The sequence below is a fragment of the Lepidochelys olivacea genome, assembly GCF_965140295.1.
Source record: "Lepidochelys olivacea isolate rLepOli2 genome assembly, chromosome: 8".
Taxonomy (NCBI): Eukaryota; Metazoa; Chordata; order Testudines; family Cheloniidae; genus Lepidochelys; species Lepidochelys olivacea.
Genome location: NC_140418.1, coordinates 76,702,691 through 76,728,892, shown reverse-complemented (window position 1 = coordinate 76,728,892; position 26,202 = coordinate 76,702,691). Strand labels below are relative to the sequence as shown.

General features: G+C 46.3%; 1 protein-coding gene across 2 annotated transcripts in view; it reads right to left on the bottom strand.

Annotated features, from left to right (window-relative positions):
• Window positions 1–6,597: 6,597 nt before the first annotated feature.
• The window catches only part of LOC311525372 (uncharacterized protein), a 56,752-nt gene continuing 37,147 nt past the window's right edge, over window positions 6,598–26,202 (bottom strand). Inside the window, exons 2-3 of one of the 2 annotated variants that reach the window (XM_084637475.1) lie at window positions 16,977–17,250; window positions 6,598–8,485 (exon numbers count right to left, since the gene is read on the bottom strand). In XM_084637475.1, the coding sequence (XP_084493601.1) occupies window positions 7,156–7,908 (753 nt within the window). In that variant the 5' untranslated portion in view covers window positions 7,909–8,485; window positions 16,977–17,250 and the 3' untranslated portion in view covers window positions 6,598–7,155. Of the gene's footprint in view, window positions 8,486–16,502; window positions 16,543–16,976; window positions 17,251–26,202 lie in introns of those variants that run through there. The other variant, XM_084637476.1, reaches the window with a different exon arrangement.

Genomic DNA, 26,202 nt, shown 5'->3' with positions numbered 1-26,202 from the left:
CACAGCAACCACTCTGAATCCTGGAAGGATTCAAGTTTTAGATTTTTTTAAAAGAAGGGGATGTAGCCTCCCACCTTCCATTAATTTGAACAGAAGGTATGTGACTAAGTCACTGCTTTGAAAATCTCAACCCAGATCTTTACATTCTGCAAGGTAAAGATGAAATACCACAGTCAGGGAGCTCTCCCTCCCATCCCAAAACCAAGGGCCTATTCTTACACAGTGGTGAGTGCCTTCAACTTCCATTGAATTCACTCCCCTCCCCCCAACACTTCTTCCCCCCACACCAGGGTGTTTGGCATCTCATATGACTGAACTGTTTGGGGCTTAGGATCATTGCAGTTATCTTTGGTCTGTGAAGCTTTTGACCAGGAAACAAAAATGCTTCCAGCAGCTAAGAAGCTCTGCAGTGGGCTTGGTAGCATATTACCAGGCTTGGCAGAGGAGCCTTTAAGATTATCAGAAACCAGATTAAATTAAAAGAATCTAATATTAACATGTCAAGTCTCAGCATAGCAGAGGATGGTGGTGAAAATCACATTTGTTTTAATTTCCCAGCTAGTGATTAAATTGAAAATTGTACAATTGGAAGCCTGCTTTTTTAAATAATTTAATAATCTGTAATAGGCTGACACAATAGTATATCAGGTTGGGAATTTTATCAGCTAAATCTATGTTAAATTATTTTGTCAACTACTCCTGCCATTTACTCTTACATGGGCAGGTCTGGCAGGTGTTGTCCATTTTAATTCTATGTGCTGTTCGAAAGCTAATTTAAGCCTAATAAAAAATAATTTAAAATTTCCCAGGGCGTCTCCTCTTCCCCTGTATGTTTGAATCACAATGCAGGCACTGGATAATTGCTAGCAGATAACTAGAAATAAGTAAAAAGAAAAGGAGTACTTGTGGCACCTTAGAGACTAACCAATTTATTTGAGCATGAGCTTTCGTGAGCTACAGCTCACATCTGATTAAGTGAGCTGTAGGTCACGAAAGCTCATGCTCAAATAAATTGGTTAGTCTCTAAGGTGCCACAAGTACTCCTTTTCTTTTTGCGAATACAGACTAACACGGCTGTTACTCTGAAACTAGAAATAAGTATTTCCTTTGAAAGGGCAGTCATGCTGTTTGTAAATTGCAGGGGCTTGGCTGCTAATTTTTCAAAGTTATGTGAAACAATTACTAGGTAGTTGTCAGGGTATTTGCTCTTTGTTGCCAGTATTGCTTGTGTGGCTTGCACTATAGTTAATTTAAGTTTTGGGTATTGGTACAAAAGCATGTTGTTGCTTTAAGAATCTGACACATGGGGGTGGGAGAGATGAAGAAAAATATTTTTTTCCCCGTTAATCCAGGGTGTACTATGTAGTTCAGTAAGAATACTTGCCATAGTACCAAAGTCTGACTTACTTTTTCCATATAATTAACAAGATGGGTTGGATGTGAAGGAACCAAAGCAAGCTTTTTAAGTTTAGCTCTATAACTGATGTAGCTGTTGCAAGGGCTACTTTTATTCATATATGGAATGCATTTACAAGAACTGCTTCAAATGTGCTTCAGTTGGATGTGATTTGGGAGAGAGAAATGTTTCATTGCTTGTATTAACCTAATTGTGTAAACCCAAGTGCTGTAGTTCCTGATGAATGTAAACTGTTTAAAATGTCCAAGAAATCAGTGAATCTGTATCATTCTCTTACTTAGATCTGAAATAGGAGATTACATTAAGGTTGATTTAAAAAAAAAATCTTTACAATGCCTATATTTATAGATATAGCATTTCAAAAACATGATTTATGTTGTGTCTATTGTCTCCCTTGTATAGTGCAGTGTATATTCTGAATGGAAATGACACACACCTTTTAGCTAAAGTTTTGAAGGCCTGGCCTACAGACAGTTTTTGTACTGGTATAACTAGGTCAGTTAGGGATGTGATTATTTATCTATTACAGTTGTACCAGTAGTGCCTCTAGTGCAGTGGCTCTCAACCTTTCCAGCCTAGTGTGGCCTTTCAGGAGTCTGATTTGTCTTGCATACCCCCAAGTTTCACCTCACTTAAAAACTACTTGCTTACAAAATCAGACATAAAAATAAAGAAGCGTCACAACACACTAGTTGAAAGAAAAATTGCTTACGATCTCATTTTTACCATATAATTATAAAATCAATTGGAATATAAATATTGTACTTACATTTCAGTGTATAGTATATAGAGCAGTATAAACAAGTCATTGTCTGTCTGAAGTTTTAATTTGTACTGACTTCGCTAGTGCATTTGATGTAGCCTGTTGTAAAACTAGGCAAAATGTGTAGATGAATTGATGTACCCTCCAGAAGACCTCTTTGTACCTCCCAGGGGTACGTGTACTCCTGGCTGAGAACCACTAGTGTGGACACAGTTATACTGATATAAACGTGCTTTATACTGGTATAGCTTATTCCCCTTCCTGTATGGGAGTAGCTGTACTTCTATAAGCACATTAATATTGGTATAATGGCATCCACACGAGGAGGTTTTATCGCTTTAATTATACAGATGTAGATAAACCGGTATAGTTGTGTTTAGATAAGCCCTTAGAATCACAATGAATGATAAAATATCAAATCACAGTTATCAGTTTAATCTTATGAAACAAACTCAGGTAAATGGCCTGTTGGCTTTTTCTAAACTTCTTAATATCTAGTCTGTGGGATGTATTTTAAAATTACAGTATTTTAGAAATGCTCTTGCTAACAAAAGATTGTTTCCTAATTCCATATGAGATCCAGGAAAGATTGCATATGTAAATGTAAAAGTGCCATATTTACTCAGCCATTCATTTACTACTCATACGTATATTTACCTGCAATGGATTATGGAAAATCTTTCTGGGAACTACAGTAATCTAGTAAGAATGGATGGACTTTTTATTGATAATACTATAGGCATGATTTGAATGAGTATATATGTCCAGTTATATTAAACAGGTGCCAAGTAACTAACAAAATTCCCTCATATAAACAAAGCATTCTACATCATTGCAGAAAATGCAAATCATTCTTAGTTATAGAAACAGAGAGAACAGATGGTGGATCAAATATAAGAAAACTACCTTCTGATTTTTAAAAATGTGTACTGAACCTGAAAAGCAGACCTACTGCATGATCAGAATCTGGGTATGTCTGTTTCCCCTGTTGTATCTAGCCAGTCTGACTAGCTCGCACATATTCCTAGTGAAAAGCACCTGTTCCAAGTCTCGTATCTCACATTTCCAGCACTTCCATTAATGCACGTGCTTAAGTGATGACAAGACCTGTAAGACTGTCAAGGGAAATCTTTGAAATTTGACTTAATAGACAAACGTCTTAATCCTGTGGTGAGAAACTTCTTAATTGATAATAGGCCTGCCTAGTGTTATATTGCATTAAAGAACACACACAAAAAATAATAAAAACTGTTTTTTTGTAATTTAAAACATTGACTGACTGTAATGTGATTATTTGTTTTGCAAACATTTTTCTTTTCTATGTCTGTTTTACCTAAAGACCAATCATAACCGTTTCCTTGATTTAATGATTTTTGGGGGCTGAGGAGTTGGGAATATACTTTTGAAATACATCAAAAGGTTTTAAAGATTTATAATAATTTAATCTGAACTCCTGTGTAACAGAAGTTATAAAATTTTCACCCAGTAATTCCTGCATCAGCCCCAAAACTTGTAATTAAACAGTGTATATACAGTGCTCTATTTTATTTGTAATATTTTCATATCCTGCTTTTCTGTGTCCAGACTAAATTCCAGCTGAGGTTGGCAGCATGGAATTACCCTGATTCCCTGTGTAGTTTCAGCGGGTTAAAGTATTCCTCTCTCCAATTCTCTTGAATGGTTATTTTGAAATGCTGCTGCAGGCTGTTAACAGGCTGCCAACATGCAACCTACTGTGACTGCATTTCAGGAAAGAGGATTTTGGTTCTTGCATCTGATTTATATTTTATTACTTTATTTAGAAAATGTACCTATCCAAAGTCATGGTCATGCGTATTGGTGGCCTTCACCTTGTTAAAGGGTCTTGGACTCTTAGGCCTGGTCTACACTACGAGTTTGTCGGATTTAGCAGCATTAAATCGAATTAACCCTGTACCCGTCCACACAACGAAGCCATTTTTTCGACATAAAGGGCTCTTCAAACCGATTTCTGTACTCCTCCCCAATGAGGGGATTAGTGCTGAAATCGGCATCGTCTTTGTGACTTAGAGTTAGTGTGGACGCAATTCGAAGGTATTGGCCTCCAGGAGCTATCCCACAGTGCACTATTGTGACCACTCTGGACAGCACTCTGAACTCTGATGCACTGGCCAGGTGTACTGGAAAAGCCCCGGAAACTTTTGAATCTCATTTCCTGTTTGGCCAGGTGAGATCATCAGCACAGGTGATCATGCAGAGCTCATCAGAACAGGTGACCATGCAGTCCCAGAATTGAAAAAGAGCTCCAGCATGGACCGAATGGGAGGTACTGGATCTGATCGCTGTATGGGGAGATGAATCTGTACTATCAGAACTACGTTCCAAAAGACGAAATGCCAAAACATTTCAAAAAATCTCCGAGGCCATAAGGGACAGAGGCTACAGCAGGGATGCAACACAGTGCCGGGTGAAACTTAAGGAGTTCAGACAAGTGTACCAGAAAACCAAAGAATCAAACGGACGGTCAATCAAACTGGAGAGCCCCGGACATGCTGCTTCTATGCTGAGCTGCATGCAATTCTGGGGGGGCCGCCACCACTACCCCCCTCCTGTCCGTGGACTCTGATGATGGGGTACTCTCCGCCATACCTGAGGATTTTGCGGACGGGGAAGATGAGGAGGAGGAGGATGAGCTTGAAGAGAGTACACAGCACACCATTCTCCCCAACAGCCAGGATCTTTTTATTACCCTGACTGAAATACCCTCCCAACCCAACGAAGCCGGAGAAGGGACCTCTGGTGAGCGTACCTTTTAAAATATAATACATGTTTTAAAAGCAAGTGTTTTTTAATGATTAAGTAGCCCTGAGGCTTGGGATGCATTCATGGCCAGTACTGTTACTGGAAAAGTCTGTTAACGTGTCTGGGGATGGAGCGGAAATCCTCCAGGGCCATCTCCATGAAGCTCTCCTGGAGGTACTCTAAAAGCCGTTGCAGAAGGTTTCTGGGGAGAGCAGCCTTATTCCATCCTCCATGGTAGGACACTTTACCACGCCATGCTGGTAGCAAGTAATCTGGTATCATTGCATGACAAAGCCTGGCAGCGTATGGTCCCGGTGTTTGCTGGCATTCAAGCAACATCCATTCTTTATCTCTATGTCTTATCCTCAGGAGAGTGATCTCGTTCATGGTAACCTGGTTGAAATAGGGGAATTAATTAAGGGGACATTCAGAGGTGGCCATTCCTACTGGGCTGTTTGCCGGTGGCTGAAAAGAAATCCTCCCCGAAGTTAGCCACGCGTGGGGGAGAGGGGACATTGGCACTGAGCTGTTTACATTTGGCTAGCAGGGATCTTCCCTGATACCAGTATACGGTGGGGAGAGGGGTAGTGCGACCATCCCAGAGAATTGGATGATGGGCGGGGGGAGGTTAGTTTGGTTTCTGCTGTTGCACGTTAACAGGAAAACAGAGTACTAAATGGCCAACTCAACGTGCTTTGCTTGGTATGGGAGAGGAGCGCACTGCTGTTATGAAGGTTGCAGAAGCCGAAAGACTATGGCTTACCATGGCCGCCTGCAAGCCGAATTCTGTTTCCCGGCACTGCGTGTGTGATCTCTAACAGCAAAGCCGCAGGCACTCAATATAAGATGCAAAATGTGACCTTGTATCAAAATCACATGTGCTATGCAATGTGAATAGTGTTGTTCACCATGAAAGAGTATAGCCATTGTTCTGTAAAATGTACCTTTTAAAATACTTCACTTCCTTTTTTTCCTCCAGCAGCTGCAAATGTTTCAAGCCTCCCTCCTCCATCCCAAAGGCTATCTCAGATAAGGTGGCGAAAAAAACGCACATGCGATGAAACGTTCTCTGAGCTCATGCAGTCATCCGGCACTGACAGAGCTCAGCAGAATGTGTGGAGGGACACAACAGCAGAGTACAGGAAAGTGGCCAATGAACGTGAGGAGATGTGGTGGCAGGATGATCAGAGGAGGCATGAGGCAATGCTGGGGCTACTGTGGGATCAAACGGACATGCTCCGGCATCTGGTGGAGGTTCATGAATGGCAGCAGGATCACAGACTGCAGCTGCATCCCCTGTTTAACCGCCCTCCCTCCTCCCCGAGTTCCATAGCCTCCTCACCCAGACGCCCAAGAATGTGGGGGGCGGGGGAGGCTCCGGGCACCCAACCACTCCACTCGAGTGGACAGCCCAAGCAACAGAAGGCTGTCATTCAAGAAGTTTTAAAGTGGCCTTTTCCTTCCCTTCTCCCACACCCCACCCGGGCTACCTTGTGAGTTATCTTCCTATTTTCATAATCAATTAATAAAGAACACATGTTTTTTAAACGATAGTGACTTTATTTCCTTTGCAAGCAAGCTGTGATCGAAGGGGGGAGGCTGGGTGGCTTACAGGGAATTTAGAGGCAACCAAGGGGACGGGTTTTCATCAAGGAAAAACAAACAGAAGTGTCACACAGTACCCTGGCCAGTCATAAAACTGGTTTTCAAAGATTCTCTGATGCGCAGCGCTTCCTGCTGTGCTCTTCTAACCACCCTGGTGTCTGGCTGCGCGTATTCAGTGGCCAGACGATTTGCCTCAACCTCCCACGACGCCAAAAAACATCTCCCCCTTACTCTCACAGAGATTGTGGAGCACACAGCAAGCAGCAATAACAGCGAAACCAATAATCCCACTGAGGTCTGAGTGAGTCAGTATACTGCACCAGCGACCCTTTAAACGTCCAAATGCACACTCTACCACCATTCTGCACTTGCTCAGCCTGTAGTTGAACAGCTCCTTACTACTGTCCAGGGTGCCTGTGTATGGCTTCATGAGCCATGGCATTAAGGGGTAGGCTGGGTCCCCAAGGATAACTATAGGCATTTCAATATCCCCAACAGTTATTTTCTGATCTGGGAAGTAAATCCCTTCCTGCAGCCATTTAAACAGACCAGAGTTCCTGAAGACGCGAGCATCATGAACCTTTCCCGGCTATCCCACCTTGATGTTGGTGAAATGTCCCTTGTGATCCACCAGTGTTTGCAGCACCACTGAAAAGTACCCCTTGCGGTTTATGTACTGGCTGCCCTGGTGGTCTGGTCCCAAGATGGGGATATGTGTTCCGTCTATGGCCCCACCACAGTTAGGGAATCCCATTGCAGCAAAGCCATCTAGTATGACTTGCACATTTCCCAGAGTCCCTACCTTTGATAGCAGCAGCTCAATGATTACATTGGCTACTTGCATCACAGCAACCCCCACAGTAGATTTGCCCACTCCAAATTGATTACCAACTGACCGGTAGCTGTCTGGTATTCCAAGCTTCCACAGGGCTATTGCCACTCGCTTGTGATCTGTGAGGGCTGCTCTCATCTTGGTATTCTTGTGCTTCAGGGCAGGGGAAAGCAAGTCACAAAGTTCCATGAAAGTGCCCTTACGCATGCGAAAGTTTCGGAGCCACTGGGAATCATCCCAAACCTGCAACACTATGTGGTCCCACCACTCTGTGCTTGTTTCCCGTGCCCAGAATCTGCGTTCCACAGCATGAGCCTGCCCCAGTAACACCATGATCTCCAAATTGCTGGAGACCGTGGCTTTAGAGAAATCTGTGTTCATGTCCTCATCACCGTGCTGCTGTCGCCTCCTCGCCTGGTTTTTCAGGCGCTGGTTCTGCATAAACTGCACGATAATGCGCGAGGCGTTTACAATGGTCATAACTGCTGTGGTGAGCTGAATGGGCTCCATGCTTGCTGTGCTATGCTTCTGCTCGGGCAATCCAGGGAAAAGGGCGTGAAATGATTGTTGCTTTCATGGAGGGAGGGAGGGTTGACTGATGACATTTACCCATAACCACCCGTGACAAATTTTTGGCCCTATCAGGCATTGGGAGCTCAGCCCAGAATTCCAATGGGCTGCGGGAACTGTGGGATAGCTACCCACAGTGCACCGCTCAGAATGTCGACGCTTGCCACGGTACTGTGGACGCAAACCGCTGAATTAATGTGCTTAGTGTGGATGCATGCACTCGACTTTACAATCTGTTCCCAAAAATTGACTTCTGTAAAATTGGAGTACTTTTGTAGTGTAGACATGGCCTTAAGGATTCTTGCATTAAAGATGCTATGTAAATTCTTCAGTTTTAGTAGAAGTTAGTGGACTGTGTTAGCTGGCTCTGCTTTCTTTTAAGTTTCCCATGAAGGACTCATTTGTAATTTGAGAGGAAGGATTTTGTCAGACTCTTCAGTGCTCTCAGTCACGGCAAGAGATGAGTGGAAAGAGAAACCACAGCATCATGCAGTCCTGGAGGTTGCTGTTACAGCATCTGAACAAAACAAATCAAGTTTAATCACTTGTTAGATTAAAAAAATATTGTAGCCAATCTACACATTACCCCAAATTCAAGCCAAATGACTAACTGAAATGTTCACTAATTCTGGTTTGGGTTTACTGTAGAAATGTCAGTAAAGTCAAAGCTTAGATCCCCCTGTTCCTGTTTTTTACCCAGAATAGAGGGATTCTGGGGATTGTAGTCCAGAGGGAAGAATGGGAGTAAGAGAAATGATAGGTAGGCCTGCTGGGAAGGGAAGCTTTATAAAGGCTAGTCCTTTTCTTCATTGTGAGGGAGACCAGGGGAAAGAGCAGGGCTTGTGGTTCTTTCTGCTCAGAGGACCAGGACAGAGTAAAGTAGATGAGAGGGAATAGGCTGGGTTTCTTTACTGGGGAGAGAGACTGGGTAAAAGCAAGAGCTCTGAAACTCCCCAAGAGCAAAAGGATTTACTATGACGCCTGTAAAAGGGGCCAGGAAGGAAATTTAGGAAGGTGATAAGGGGTCAGTGTCCTGGAGTTACACAGAGGAGGGCCACAGTGTAGGAGATAGCTATAGGAGAACCATAACCTATACCACTCTGAGGAGCTGCCTGCTGATTTTTGTAATTTTTGCCCTGCATCAAGAAGGGTGAACCCATCACCAGGGGTGAAACTTTGAACAGACCCTGGAGACACGGCTGTGGCCCAGGGAGTGAGGGACTTGATGAAACTCTGCTTTGGTCAGAATTTTAATTTCTTTTGGACCTTTATTACCCTGGAAAGGGAGAAGTTCTGATTTTGCTGGAGAACAAAGAAAACTCTGAGGCAGCAGCCAATGAGGTAAGCAACTGCTATGTGGCACAAGAGTGATTTTCTTTTCCTTCAAAGATCATGTTTTAAGTAAACAAACAGCAAACTCTACTTTAATCAAAGTCCACCAATCCAAGGAAGATTTTTCGTTTTAAGGAAAACAATCCATATTTACAATTCTAGAATCATGCAATCAGAAATATAGGGCTGGAAGGGACCTTCAGAGATCTAGTCCAGTGCCCCATGCTAAGGCAGGACCAACTATACCTAAACCATCCCTGACAGGTGTTTGTCCAGGTGTTCTTAAAATCCTCCACTGATGGGGATTTCACAACCTCCCTTGCTAACCTATTCCAGGACTTCATAGAATATCAGGGTTGGAAGGGACCTCAGGAGGTCATCTAGTCCAACCCCCTGCTCAAAGCAGGACCAGTCCCCAACTAAATCATCCCAGCCAGGGCTTTGTCAAGCCTGACCTTAAAAGGAAGGAGATTCCACCACCTCCCTAGGTAACCTATTCCAGTGCTTCACCACCCTCCTAGTGAAAAAGTTTTTCCTAATATCCAACCTAAACCTCCCCCACTGCATCTTGAGACTATTTCTCCTTGTTCTGTCACCTGCTACCACTGAGAACAGTCTAGATCCATCCTCTTTAGAACCCCCTTTCAGGTAGTTGAAAGCAGCTATCAAATCCCTCCTCATTCTGCTCTTCCGCAGACTAAATAATCCCAGTTCCCTCAGCCTCTCCTCATAAGTCATATGCTCCCTCCCCCTAATCATTTTTGTTGCCCTCGGCTGGACTCTTTCCAATTTTCCCACATCCTTGTAGTGTGGGGCCCAAAACTAGACACAGTACTCCAGATAAGGCCTCACCAATGCTGAATAGCGGGGAATGATCACATCACTCGATCTGCTGGCAATACTCCTTCTTATACAGCCCAAAATGCCGTTAGCCTTCTTGGCAACAAGGGCACACTGTTGACTCATATCCAGCTTCTTGTCCACTGTAACCCCTAGGTCCTTTTCTGTAGGACTGCCTGCCTAGCCACTCGGGCCCTAGTCTGTACCAGTGCATGGGATTCTTCTGTCCTAAGTGCAGGACTCTGCACTTGTCCTTGTTGAACCTCATCAGATTACTTTTGGCCCAATCCTCCGATTTGTCTAGGTCCCTCTGTATCCTATCCCTACCCTCCAGCATATCTACCACTCCTCCCAGTTTAGTGTCCTCTGCAAACTTGCTGAGGGTGCAGTCCACACCATCCTCCAGATCATTAATGAACATATTGAACAAAACCGACCCCAGGACCAACGCTTGGGGCACTCCGCTTGATACCGGCTGCCAGCTAGACATGGAGCCATTGATCACTACCCATTGAGCCCGATGATCTAGCTTTCTTATTCACCTTATAGTCCATTCATCCAGCCCATACTTCTTTAACATGCTGGGAAGAATACTGTGGGAGACCATATCAAAAGCTTTGCTAAAGTCAAGGAATAACATGGCCACTGCTTTCCCCTCATCCACAGAGCCAGTTATCTCATCATAGAAGACAATTAGGTTAGTGAGGCATGACTTGCCCTTGGTGAATCCATGCTGACTGTTCCTGATCACTTTCCTCTCCTCTAAGTGCTTCCAAATTGATTCCTTGAGGACCTACTCATGATTTTTCCAGGAACTGAGGTGAGGCTGACTCACCTGTAGTTCCCTGGGTCCTCCTCCTTCCCTTTTTTAAAGATGGGCACTACATTAGCCATTTTCCAGTCATCCGAGAGTTCCCCTGATTGCCATGAGTTTTCAAAGATAATGGCCAATGGCTCTGCAATCAAATCTGCCAACTCCTTTAGCACCCTCGGATGCAGCGCATCTGGCCCCATGGACTTGTACTCGTCCAGCTTTTCTAAATAATCCTGAACCACTTCTTTCTCCACAGAGGGCTGGTCACCTCCTCCCCATACTGTGCTGCCCAGTGCAGTAGTTTGGGAGCTGACCTTGTTCGTGAAGACAGAGGCAAAAAAAGCATTGAGTACATTAGCTTTTTCCACATCCTCTGTCACTGGTTTGCCTTCTCCATTCAGTAAGGGGCCCACACTTTCCCTGATCATGTTGCTAACATACCTGTAGAAAACCCTTCTTGTTACTCTTAACATCCCTTGCTAGCTGCAACTCCAAGTGTGATTGGGCCTTCCTGACTTCACTCCTGCATGCCTGAGCAATATTTTTATACTCCTCCCTGGTCATTTGTCCAGTCTTCCACTTCTTGTAAGCTTCTTTTTTGTGTTTAAGATCAGCAAGGATTTCACTGTTAAGCCAAGCTGGTCGCCTGCCACATTTACTATTCTTTCTACACATCGGGATGGTTTGTTCCTGTAACCTCAATAAGGATTCTTTAAAATACAGCCAGCTCTCCTGGACTCTTTTCCCCCTCATGTTATTCTCCCACGGGATTCTGCTCATCAGTTCCCTGAGGGAGTCAAAGTCTGCTTTTCTGAAGTCCAGGGTCCGTATTCTGCTGCTCTCTTTTCTTCCCTGTGTCAGGATCCTCAACTCGACCATCTCATGGTCACTGCCTCCCAGGTTCCTATCTACTTTTGCTCCCCCTACTAATTCTTCCCTGTTTGTGAGCAGCAGGTAAAGAAGAGCTCTGCCCCAGTTGGTTCCTCCAGCATTTGCACCAGGAAATTGTTCCCTATGCTTTCCAAAAACTTCCTGGATTGTCTGTGCACCACTGTATTGCTCTCCCAGCAGATATCGGGGTGATTGAAGTCCCCCATGAGAACCAGGGCCTGTGATCTAGTAACTTCTGTTTGTTGCCTGAAGAAAGCCTCGTCCACCTCATCCAGGGCCGGTGCAAGGATGTTTCGTGCCCTAGGCGAAACTTCCACCTTGCGCCCGCCCCCCTCCACCTCTCCCTCCCCATTGGCCCGGGGAGCCGTGCAGCAGCTCTTTCCCCCTGCTCCCCCGTCGGCCCCGGGAGGTGTGCGGCAGCTCCCCACCCCAGCTCACCTCTGCTTCGCCTCCTCCCTGAGCACGCCGCTGCCATTCCGCTTCTCCCGCCTCCCCAGGCTTGCGGCACCAATCAGCTGTTTGGCACCGCAAGCCTGGGAGGGAGAGAAGCAAAGCAGGGCAGCGGGCTTAGGGGAGGAGGCGGAGCAGAGGTGAGCTGGAATGGGGAGTGGTTCCCCTGCGTGCCACCCTCCCCCTGTTACTTGTTGCAGGCGGCCCTCCCCGCGCTCCCCTGCCCCAGCTTATCTCCACTCCACCACCTCCCCGGAGCGCGCTTTTGGCTGCTCCCAACCACTTGGCGCCCTAGGCGGCCACCTAGTTTGCCTAGTGGTTGCACCGGCCCTGACCTCATCCCCTTGGTCCGGTGGTCTATAGCAGACTCCCACCATGACATCACCCTTGTTGCTCACACTTCTAAACTTAATCCAGAGACTCTCAGGTTTTTCTGCAGTTTCATACTGGAGCTCTGAGCAGTCATCCTGCTCTCTTACATACAATGCAACTCCCCAACGTTTTCTGCCCTGCTTGTCCTTCCTGAACAGTTTATATCCATCCATGATAGTACTCCAGTCATGTGAGTTATCCCACCAAGTCTCTGTTGTTCCAATCAAATCATAATTCCTTGACTGTGCCAGGACTTCCAGTTCTCCCTGCCTGTTTCTCAGGCTTCTTGCATTTATGTATAGAAACTTCAGATAACTTGCTGATTGTCCTGCTTTCTCAGTATGAGGCAGGGGTCCTCCCCTCTTGCGCTCTCCTGCTCGTGCTTCCTTCTGGTATCCCACTTCCCCACTTACCTCAGGGCTATGGTCTCCTTCCCCCAGTGAACCTAGTTTAAAGCCCTCCTCACTAGGTTAGCCAGCCTGCTTGCAAAGATTCTCTTCCCTCTCTTCGTTAGGTGGAGCCCATCTCTGCCTAGCAATCCTTCTTCTTGGAACACTATCCGTTGGTCAAAAGAAAAGGAGTACTTGTGGCACCTTAGAGACGAACCAATTTATTTGAGCATAAGCTGTAGCTCATGAAAGCTTACTTCATCGGATGTATACTGTGGAAAGTGTAGAAGATCTTTTATACACACAAAGCGTGAAAAAATACCTCCCCCCACCCCACTCTCCTGCTGGCAATAGCTTATCTAAAGTGATCACTCTCCTTACAATGTGTATGATAATCAAGGTGGGCCATTTCCAGCACAAATCCAGGGTTTAACAAGAACGTCTGAGGAGGGGGGTGGGAGGGGTTAGGAAAAAACAAGGGGAAATAGGTTACCTTGCATAATGACTTAGCCACTCCCAGTCTCTGTTCAAGCCTAAGTTAATTGTATCCAATTTGCAAATGAATTCCAATTCAACAGTTTCTCGCTGGAGTCTGGATTTGAAGTTTTTTTGTTGAAGAATTGCAACTTTCATGTCTGTAATCACGTGACCAGAGAGATTGACGTGTTCTCCAACTGGATTATGAATGTTATAATTCTTGACATCTGATTTGTGTCCATTTATTCTTTTACGTAGAGACTGTCCAGTTTGACCAATGTACATGGCAGAGGGGCATTGCTGGCACATGATGGCATATATCACATTGGTGGATGTGCAGGTGAACGAGCCTCTGATAGTGTGGCTGATGTTATTAGGCCCTGTGATGGTGTCCCCTGAATAGATATGTGGGCACAGTTGGCAACGAGCTGTGTTGCAAGGATAGGTTCTTGGGTTAGTGGTTCTGTTGTGTGGTTTGTGGTTGCTGGTGAGTATTTGCTTCAGGTTGGGGGGCTGTCTGTAGGCAAGGACTGGCCTGTCTCCCAGGATTTGTGAGAGTGTTGGGTCGTCCTTCAGGATAGGTTGTAGATCCTTAATAATGCGTTGGAGGGGTTTTAGTTGGGGGCTGAAGGTGACGGCTAGTGGCGTTCTGTTATTTTCTTTGTTCGGCCTGTCCTGTAGTAGGTGACTTCTGGGAACTCTTCTGGCTCTATCAATCTGTTTCTTCACTTCCGCAGGTGGGTATTGTAGTTGTAAGAATGCTTGATAGAGCTCTTGTAGGTGTAGTTTTGTGGTATGCTGTAGTTTCTTTTGGTAACTCTCAGTGGGATCACCACTTTCTACAAGCCATTACCCTCTGATCCCACTGAGAGTTACCAAAAGAAACTACAGCATTTGCTCAAGAAACTCCCTGAAAAAGCACAAGATCAAATCCGCACACACACACCCCTGGAACTCCGACCTGGGATATTCTATCTACTACCCAAGATCCATAAACCTGGAAATCCTGGGCACCCCATCATCTCAGGCATTGGCACCCTGACAGCAGGATTGTCTGGCTATGTAGACTCCCTCCTCAGGCCCTACGCTACCAGCACTCCCAGCTACCTTCGAGACACCACTGACTTCCTGAGGAAACTACAATGCATCGGTGATCTTCCTGATAACACCATCCTGGCCACTATGGGTGGTAGAAGCCCTCTACACCAACATTCCACACAAAAATGGACTACAAGCCGTCAAGAACACTATCCCTGATAATGTCACGGCTAACCTGGTGGCTGGATTTTGTCCTTACCCATAACTATTTTACATTTGGGGACAATGTATACCTTCAGATCAGCGGCACTGCTATGGGTACCCGCATGGCCCCACAGTATGCCAACATTTTTATGGCTGACTTAGGGGACGAGAGCTGAGGAAGCGTTGTTCTAATGCCCCTACTCTACTTGCGCTATATTGATGACATCTTCATCATCTGGACCCATGGAAAAGAAGCCCTTGAGGAATTCCACCATGATTTCAACAATTTCCATCCCACCATCAACCTCAGCCTGGTCCAGTCCACACAAGAGATCCACTTCCTGGACACTACAGTGCTAATAAACGACGGTCACATAAACACCACCCTATACCGGAAACCTACTGACCGCTATTCCTACCTACATGCCTCCAGCTTTCACCCTGACCACACCACACGATCCATCGTCTACAGCCAAGCTCTGTGATACAACTGCATTTGCTCCAACCCCTCAGACAGAGACAAACACCTACAAGATCTCTCTCAAGCATTCTTACAACTACAATACCCACCTGCGGAAGTGAAGAAACAGATTGATAGAGCCAGAAGAGTTCCCAGAAGTCACCTACTACAGGACAGGCCTAACAAAGAAAATAACAGAACGCCACTAGCCGTCACCTTCAGCCCCCAACTAAAACCCCTCCAACGCATTATTAAGGATCTACAACCTATCCTGAAGGACGACGCAACACTCTCACAAATCCTGGGAGACAGGCCAGTCCTTGCTTACAGACAGCCCCCCAACCTGAAGCAAATACTCACCAGCAACCACAAACCACACAACAGAACCACTAACCCAAGAACCTATCCTTGCAACACAGCCCGTTGCCAACTGTGCCCACATATCTATTCAGGGGACACCATCACAGGGCCTAATAACATCAGCCACACTATCAGAGGCTCGTTCACCTGCACATCCACCAATGTGATATATGCCATCATGTGCCAGCAATGCCCCTCTGCCATGTACATTGGTCAAACTGGACAGTCTCTACGTAAAAGAATAAATGGACACAAATCAGATGTCAAGAATTATAACATTCATAATCCAGTTGGAGAACACGTCAATCTCTCTGGTCACGTGATTACAGACATGAAAGTTGCAATTCTTCAACAAAAAAACTTCAAATCCAGACTCCAGCGAGAAACTGTTGAATTGGAATTCATTTGCAAATTGGATACAATTAACTTAGGCTTGAATAGAGACTGGGAGTGGCTAAGTCATTATGCAAGGTAACCTATTTCCCCTTGTTTTTTCCTAACCCCTCCCACCCCCCTCCTCAGACGTTCTTGTTAAACCCTGGATTTGTGCTGGAAATGGCCCACCTTGATTATCATACACATTGTAAGGAGAGTGATCACTTTAGATAAGCTATTGCCAGCAGGAGAGTGGGGAGGGGGAGGTATTTTTTCACGCTTTGTGTGTATAAAAGATTTTCTACACTTTCCACAGTATGCATCTGATGAAGTGAGCTGTAGCTCACGAAAGCTTATGCTCAAATAAATTGGTTAGTCTCTAAGGTGCCACAAGTACTCCTTTTCTTTTTGCGAATACAGACTAACACGGCTGTTACTCTGAAACCTATCCGTTGGTCAAAAAATCCAAAGCCTTCTCTCTGACACCACCTGTGTAGCCATTCATTGACTTCCACGATTCGACGGTCTCTACCTGGGCCTTTTCCTTCCATAGGGAGGATGGACGAGAATACCATTTGTGCCTCAAACGCCTTTATCCTTCTTTCCAGAGTCACATAGTCTGCAGTGATCCGTTCAAGGTCATTCTTGACAGTACCACTGGTGCCCACTTGGAGAAGCAGGAAGGGGTAGCGATCCAAGGGCTTGATGAGTCTCGACAGTCTGTCCATCACATCATGAATTGTAGCTCCTGGCAAGCAGCACACTTCTTGGTTTTCCTAGTCAGGATGGCAGATAGATGACTCAGTCCCCCTTAGGAAGGAGTCCCCATCACCACCACCCGCCTCCTTCTATTGGGAGTGGTGGTCGTGGACCCTCCATCCCTAGAACAGTGCATCTCATGCCTTCCAATCGGTGGAGTCTCCTTCTGCTCCCTTCCCTCAGATGTATTATCTAGTTCAGTGTCCGCATTAGTACCTGTGTAGAGAACATGAAAATGGTTGCTCACCTGTATCTGCATTGCTGGTACATGGATGCTCCTCTTTCTTCTTCTGGAGGTCACATGCTGTCAAGTTTCTTCACTGTCCTTCTGTCCCCGCTGCGCAGCCTGCTCCAATTCTTCAGAATGTTGTGCCCGCAGAAGCATATCCTGACGTCTGTCCAGGAAATCTTCATTTTCTCTTATGCAACGCAGGGTTGATACTTGTTTCCTCTAGATCTTGAGCCTTCTCTTCCAATATGGAGATCAGCTTGCACTTTGTACAGACAAAGTCACTTCTGTCCTGGGGAAGAAAGACAAACATGGCACATCCTGTGCAGGTCACAACAGCTGAATGCTCACTATCCATATTACCTTCCTTCTAAGAGCTTCCTCAGATGTTGTAGTAACTACTCAGAGAAGCCTGCAAGATGAAAGCCTCAGTGGGCTCTCCCCAGGTGAACTCCCTCTGTTTGCTGCTCAGCTGGTTTGCTGCTGGCTGCCTTTTTATAACAATCAGGCCCACCTGGAACAAAGCACTCCCAGTTCAGACTTTTCAAACAATCAAGCACACGGTCAAACTGCCAAAATGTCCCCACAACAGACACTCAGCAACTCACCAACACAGGCCCCCTAATGCAGCACATAGCGTACTTCCTCTCAGACAGATCCCAGTCAAACTCCATCTGTTAGCCTCGCTGCTGTTAGACTTACCTATCCTTATTCCCTGAAAGTTTTTCCTAGTATCTAACTTAACTCTCCCTTGCTGCAGATTAAGCCTGTTACTTTTTGTCCTACCTTCAGGGGTATGATGGGGTGTCTACCTTACACAAGGCCTGAATAGTTAGAAAGACCAATTAACTCCACAACAGGCTGCACCTGGAAGAAAGTCAGGGCCCATAAACTCTAACTGATGATGAAGCACAGCTGGGCAGGGGCAGGGGCAGGATGAGCTGGAATAAAACCTGGAAAGGGAGAGCAAGAAGAGGTTTGCAGGAAGGAACACTGCAGTCATGACTAAAGAGAAGAGTTGAGGAGGAGTCCTAGTGGTAAGTAAGCCCTGGAATCCTGCCTGGGAGTACAGACTCTGGCAGGAACCCAAGAAAGGGTGAAGTAGCCATAGGGAAGGGAGGAGGTTCCAGTGGTAGCCAGATGACAGAGGAAGGAAGGTAGGAAAGAGCCCAGGGAAACAGTGACAGGATCTGAGATTGCTTAGACCGTAGTTGCTGGACTTAAGGTTCCAGTGCTTACCAGCCACTTAAGAAGTGGCACAGATTGTTCAGTGGGACTTTATTACCACAGAATGGGTAAACTGTAGAGACCTGACTGGAGGGCCAAATCAGGAAGAGGGTGTACTCTTGAGTCCAGAGAAAGACCACAGGGTGAGCAACTGAAGGAGAGGGCATCAGACCAGTCAAGAGGTAATCCCTGGGTCGCTACATACCGCATTCCTGTTCATAAACACCAGAATAATTAGCCTTTTTTGCAACAGCATCACACTGTTGACTCATTTGCAACTTATGACCTGTACATCCCCAAGATCCTTTTCTGCAGTACTATTGCCTAGACAGTTATTTTGTAGTTATGTATTTGAGTTTTCATTCCAAAGTGGTGTACTTTGTGCTTGTCTTTATTGAATTCTATCTTGTTGATTTCAGACCGATTCTCCAATTTATAAAGGACACTTTTTGAATATTAATCCTGTCCTCCAGAGTGCTTGCAACCACTCCTAGCACAGTGTCCTCTGTAGATTTTATAGGCATACGCTCCATTCCATTGTGGAAGTCATTAATGAAAATATTGAATAGTACCAGACCCAGGACAGAACCCTGTTGGACCCCACTAGATACCCCCTCCGTGGTTGTTGCAAACCATTGATAGCTATTCTGAATACAGTTTTTCAACCAGTTATGCATCCACCATATAGTTATTTCATCTATTTCCCTAGTTCATTATGAGACTGTCATGTGGGACTGTGTTAAAAGTATGACTAGAATCAAAATATATCACTGCTGCTTCTTCCTTTCTATCCACTGTCAAAAGAGGAAATTTAAATTTTGTTTGGCATTATTTGTTCTTGACAAATCCATGTTGGCTATTACTTTATTATCATCTCAGTGCTTCAATCATTTGTTCCAGTATTTTTCTAGGTATCAAAGTCAGGCTCACTGGTCTATAATTTCCCAGGTTCTCTTTTGAAAGATGGATGCTATGTTTGCCTCCCCAGTCCTCTCGGACCTCACTCATCCGCTGTGAGTTCTCAAAGATAATGACTAATGGTTCGAAGATAGATTTGCCTAGTTCCTTACATATCCTAAGATGAATTTAATCAGGCCCTGCTGACTTGAATATATCTAACTTTTCTAAATATTCTTTGACCTGTTCTTTCCCTGTTCTGGCTTGCATTTCTTTCTTTTTGTTTTTAATAATTAATTGTGTTGAGTATCCGGTCTCCATTAACCTTTATAGCCCTGGTCTACACTAGGACTTTAGGTCGAATTTAGCAACGTTAAATCGATTTAAACCTGCACCCGTCCACACAGTGAAGCCCTTTATTTCGACTTAAAGGGCTCTTAAAATCGATTTCCTTACTCCACCCCTGACAAGTGGATTAGCGCTTAAATCGACGTTCCCGGCTCGAATTTGGGGTACTGTGGACACAATTCGATGGTATTGGCCTCCGGGAGCTATCCCAGAGTGCTCCATTCTGACCGCTCTGGACAGCACTCTCAACTCAGATGCACTGGCCAGGTAGACAGGAAAAGAACCGCAAACTTTTGAATCTCATTTCCTGTTTGGCCAGCGTGGCAAGCTGCAGGTCACCATGCAGAGCTCATCAGCACAGGTGACCATGATGGAGTCCCAGAATCGCAAAAGAGCTCCAGCATGGACCGAACGGGAGGTACGGGATCTGATCGCTGTTTGGGGAGAGGAATCCGTGCTATCAGAACTCCGTTCCAGTTTTCGAAATGCCAAAACCTTTGTGAAAATCTCCCAGGGCATGAAGGACAGAGGCCATAACAGGGACCCGAAGCAGTGCCGCGTGAAACTGAAGGAGCTGAGGCAAGCCTACCAGAAAACCAGAGAGGCGAACAGCTGCTCTGGGTCAGAGCCCCAAACATGCCGCTTCTATGATGAGCTGCATGCCATTTTAGGGGGTTCAGCCACCACTACCCCAGCCGTGTTGTTTGACTCCTTCAATGGAGATGGAGGCAATACGGAAGCAGGTTTTGGGGACGAAGAAGATGATGATGAGGAGGAGGTTGTAGATAGCTCACAGCAAGCAAGCGGAGAAACCGGTTTTCCCGACAGCCAGGAACTGTTTCTCACCCTAGACCTGGAGCCAGTACCCCCCGAACCCACCCAAGGCTGCCTCCTGGACCCAGCAGGCGGAGAAGGGACCTCTGGTGAGTGTACCTTTTAAAATGCTATACATGGTTTAAAAGCAAGCATGTGAAAGGATTACTTTGCCCTGGCATTTGCAGTTCTCCTAGATGTAGTCCTAAAGCCTTTGCAAAAGGTTTCTGGGGAGGGCAGCCTTATTGCATCCTTCATGGTAGGGCACTTTACCACTCCAGGCCAGTAACACGTACTCGGGAATCACTGTAGAACAAAGCATTGCAGTGTATGTTTGCTGGCATTCAACCAAAATCCGTTCTTTATCTCTCTGTGTTATCCTCAGGAGAGTGAGATATAATTCATGGTCACCTGGTTGAAATAGAGTGCTTTTCTTCAGGGACACTCAGAGGTGCCCGTTCCTGCTGGGCTGTTTGCCTGTGGCTGAACAGAAATGTTCCCCGCTGTTAGCCACAGGGAGGGGGGAAGGTTGAGGGGGTAGTCACGCGGTGGGAGGAGGCAAAATGCGACCTTGTAAGGAAAGCACATGTGCTATGTATGTAATGTTAACAGCAAGGTTTACCCTGAAAGAGTGTAGCGACTGTTTTATAAAATGTCTTTTTAAATACCGCTGTCCCTTTTTTTTTCTCCACCAGCTGCATGTGTTTCAATGATCACAGGATCTTCTCCTTCCCAGAGGCTAGTGAAGCTTAGAAAGAAAAAAAAACGCACTTGCGATGAAATGTTCTCCGAGCTCATGCTGTCCTCCCACACTGACAGAGCACAGACGAATGCGTGGAGGCAAATAATGTCAGAGTGCAGGAAAGCACAAAATGACCGGGAGGAGTGGTGGAGGGCTGAAGAGAGTAAGTGGCGGGCTGAAGACAGGGCTGAAGCTCAAATGTGGCGGCAGCATGATGAGAGGAGGCAGGATTCAATGCTGAGGCTGCTGCAGGACCAAACCAGAATGCTCCAGTGTATGGTTGAGCTGCAGCAAAGGCAGCTGGAGCACAGACTGCCACTGCTGCCCCTCTGTAACCAACCGCCCTCCTCCCCAAGTTCCATAGCCTCCACACCCAGACGCCCAAGAACGCGGTGGGGGGGCCTCCGGCCAACCAGCCACTCCACCACAGAGGATTGCCCAAAAAAAAGAAGGCTGTCATTCAATAAATTTTAAAGTTGTAAACTTTTAAAGTGCTGTGCTTAAAGTGCTGTGTGGCATTTTCCTTCCCTCCTCCACCACCCCTCCTGGGATACCTTGGTAGTCATCTCCCTATTTGTGTGATGAATGAATAACGAATGCATGACTGTGAAGCAGCAATGACTTTATTGCCTCTGCAAGCGGTGATTAAAGGGAGGAGGGGAGGGTGGTTAGCTTACAGGGAAGTAGAGTGAACCAAGGGGCGGGGGGTTTCATCAAGGAGAAACAAACAGAACTTTCACACCGTAGCCTGGCCAGTCATGAAACTGGTTTTCAAAGCTTCTCTGATGCGTACTGCGCCCTCCTGTGCTCTTCTAACCGCCCTGGTGTCTGGCTGCGCGTAACCAGCAGCTAGGCGATTTGCCTCAGCCTCCCACCCCGCCATAAACGTCTCCCCCTTACTCTCACAGATATTGTGGAGCACACAGCAAGCAGTAATAACAGTGGGAATATTGGTTTCGCTGAGGTCTAAGCGAGTCAGTAAACTGCACCAGCGCGCCTTTAAACGTCCAAATGCACATTCTACCACCATTCTGCACTTGCTCAGCCTGTAGTTGAACAGCTCCTGACTACTGTCCAGGCTGCCTGTGTACGGCTTCATGAGCCATGGCATTAAGGGGTAGGCTGGGTCCCCAAGGATACATATAGGCATTTCAACATCCCCAACAGTTATTTTCTGGTCTGGGAACAAAGTCCCTTCCTGCAGCTTTTGAAACAGACCAGAGTTCCTGAAGATGCGAGCATCATGCACCTTTCCCGGCCATCCCACGTTGATGTTGGTGAAACGTCCCTTGTGATCCACCAGAGCTTGCAGCACTATCGAAAAGTACCCCTTGCGGTTTATGTACTCGGCGGCTTGGTGCTCCGGTGCCAAGATAGGGATATGGGTTCCGTCTATGGCCCCACCACAGTTAGCGAATCCCATTGCAGCAAAGCCATCCACTATGACCTGCACATTTCCCAGGGTCACTACCCTTGATATCAGCAGATCTTTGATTGCGTGAGCTACTTGCATAACAGCAGCCCCCACAGTAGATTTGCCCACTCCAAATTGATTCCCAACTGACCGGTAGCTGTCTGGCGTTGCAAGCTTCCACAGGGCTATCGCCACTCGCTTCTCAACTGTGAGGGCTGCTCTCATCCTGGTATTCATGCGCTTCAGGGCAGGGGAAAGCAAGTCACAAAGTTCCATGAAAGTGCCCTTACGCATGCGAAAGTTTCGCAGCCACTGGGAATGGTCCCAGACCTGCAACACTATGCGGTCCCACCAGTCTGTGCTTGTTTCCCGAGCCCAGAATCGGCGTTCCACAGCATGAACCTGCCCCATTAGCACCATGATGCATGCATTGTCAGGGCCCATGCTTTCAGAGAAATCTGTGTCCATGTCCTGATCACTCACGGGACCGCGCTGACGTCGCCTCCTCACCCGGTATCGCATTGCCATGTTCTGGTGCTGCATATACTGCTGGATAATGCGTGTGGTGGTTGATGTGCTCCTAATTGCCAAAATGAGCTCAGCGGCCTCCATGCTTGCCTTGGTATGGCGTCCGCACAGAAAAAAGGCGCGGAACGATTGTCTGCCGTTGCTCTGACGGAGGGAGGGGCGACTGACGACACGGCTTACAGGGTTGGCTTCAGGGAGCTAAAATCAACAAAGGGTGTGCCTGTACATCAAGGAGTATTTCAGGCAGGACTGCATGGAGGGTTCCAATAAGAAATGGTGCACCTAAGTTATTGTTGTTATTGGAACAAGGAGGTTAGCCTGGCCTCTGATTGATACATGGCTAGATTTACCTCGCTGCACCTTCTCTGTGAGTGACTGCAGTGTGATCTAGACGGGGAGGAGGAAAATGAGTACAAAACAAATCTGGTCTATTTCTTGTTCTGACCCACTCCATCTATCTTTTACATCTTTGGCTGGCAGCAGACGGTGCAGAAGGACTGCATGCCATCCACATCTCATGGCTGCTTGGCAGAAGATGGTACAGTACGACTGCTAGCCATCTTCATCTCTTGCCTGCCTGGCATAAGATGGTACAATACGACTGCTAGCAATCCTCATCTCTTGCCTGCCTGGCAGAAGATGGTACAGTACGACTGCTAGCAGTCCGTATCGCCTCCCCGCTCACCATAAGACGGTTCAATAGGACTGCAGGACTAAAGAGAATGACCTGGTCAAGTCACTCCAAATTTAGTCCCTGCGCCCATGTCTGCCCAGGCGCTCCCAGCTGACGTGGCCAGGAGCACCTCGGACACGACGAGGACGACTACCAATCGTATTGCACCGTCTGCTGCCAGAAGGCAATGGGTTGCTGCTACTGTGCAGCAAAGCCGTACCGCGTCTGCCAGCACCCAGGAGACATAGGGTGACGGTTACCTGAGCTGGCTCCATGCTTGCCGTGGTATGGTGTCTGCACAGGTAACTCATGAAAAAAGGCGCGAAACGATTGTCTGCCCTTGCTTTCACGGAGGGAGGGAGGGAACGGGGGCCTGACGACACGTACCCAGAACCACCCGCAACAATGTTTTAGCCCCATCAGAGTGCTCCATTGTGAGTGCTCTGGACAGCACTCTCAGATGCCCGATTGTTTGCCATTGCTCTGACGCTGGGAGGGGCGCTTACAGGGTTGGCTTCAGGAAGCTAAAATCAACAAAGGGGGTGGCTTTACATCAAGGAGTATTTCAGGCAGGACTTCACGGAGGGTTCCAATAAGAAATGGTGCACCTAAGTTATTGTCGTTATTGGAACAAGAAGGTTAGCCTGGCCTCTGATTGATACATGGCTAGATTTACCTCGCTGCACCTTCTCTGTAAGTGACTGCAGTGTGATCTAGAAGAATGAGTCCCCTAGACAGGGGAGGGGGGGAAGCAAATCTGGTCTATTTCTTGTTTTGATCCACTCCATCTATCTTTTACATCTTTGGCTGGCAGCAGACGGTGCAGAAGGACTGCATGCCATCCACATCTCATGGCTGCTCGGCAGAAGATGGTACAGTACGACTGCTAGCAGTCCGTATCGCCTGCCCGCTCACCATAAGACGGTTCAATAGGACTGACTGCAGGACTAAAGAGAATGACCTGCTCAAGTCACTCCAAATTTAGTCCCTGCGCCCATGTCTGCCCAGGCGCTCCTGATCGACCTCACAGAGGCGACCAGGAGCACCTCAGACATGACGATGACGGCTACCAGTCGTACTGTACCGTCTGCTGCCACAAGGCAAGGGGTTGCTGCTACTGTGTAGCAATGCCGTACCGCGTCTGCCAGCACCCAGGAGACATAGGGTGACGGTTACCTGAGCGGGCTCCATGCTTGCCGTGGTATGGCGTCTGCACGGGTAACTCAGGAAAAAAGGCGCAAAATGATTGTCTGCCCTTGCTTTCATGGGGGGAGGCAGGGAACGGTGGCCTGACGATATGTACCCAGAACCACCCGCGACAATGTTTTAGCCCCATCAGGCATTGGGATATCAACCCAGAATTCCAATGGGCAGCGGAGACTGCGGGAACTGTGGGATAGCTACCCACAGTGCAACGCTCCGGAAGTCGACGCTTGCCTCGGTACTGTGGAAGCGCTCCGCCGAGTTAATGCACTTAATGCACTTAGAGCATTTTCTGTGGGGACACACACACTCGAATATATAAAACCGATTTCTAAAAAACCGACTTCTATAAATTCGACCTAATTTCGTAGTGTAGACATACCCTTAGTGAAGAATGAAGCAAAGTAGACATTAAACACCTCAGACATCCACCTTGATTGTATTGGCCTCATTAACACTACAAAAGTAATTTTCCCTCTCTTGATATTCACCCCTTCTTGTCAACTGTTGAGAATAGGCCACTTCCACCTTAATTGAATTGGCCTTGTTAGCACTGACCCCCGCACTTGGTAAGGCAACTCCCATCTTTTCATGTGCTTTTATATACTGCTTATTGTATTTTTCACTCCATGGATGTGATGACGTGGGTTTTAGCCCACAAAAGCTTATGCCCAAATAAATTTGTTAGTCTCTAAGGTGCCACATGGACTCCTCGTTGTTTTTGCTGATGCAGACTAACACCGCTACCACTCTGAAATCAGATTTCTTGGTCTGTCTGTTATTAGCTCTACTTCCTTACTAAGCAGTAGACCTACATTTTCCTTCATCCTTCTCTTGCTCCTTAAATACTTATAGAAACTGTTCTTATTACCTTTTGATGTCCCTTGCTAGGTGTAATTTCATTTTGTGCCTCAGCCTTTCTGATTTTATACCTAGATATTTGAGCTTTTCTTTTGTTTTCATCCTTAGAAATTTGTTGTTTCCACTTTTTGTAGGATTCCTTTTTTGATTTTTCAATAGCTTCTGATTGTTTCTGTTTTCCCACATTTTCCTTTTTTGGCTACCTAATCTAGTCATTTATGGCACACTTCCCAGACATTCGTGAGCACTAACTATATTAGTAGATTAATTATCCATCCATAGAATACATGAGTCACACAAGGAGACTCAAATTCTTGTAGCTCTGACACCATCTTACTTCTGCCACCCAGATTCCTTCTTTCCTTTCTTCCTGTCATTGGGATGCTTGGAGTGTTCTTTTTATAAACTATGTAAAATAGCCAAAACACTTCTGATACTGACTATGAAGATTTTCATAGTCAATATCCCATGCAGACAAAGGATCCAAGAAGATCAGCTTTACAGGGATTTGAGGAAAATGATGCCTAACAAATGAGGA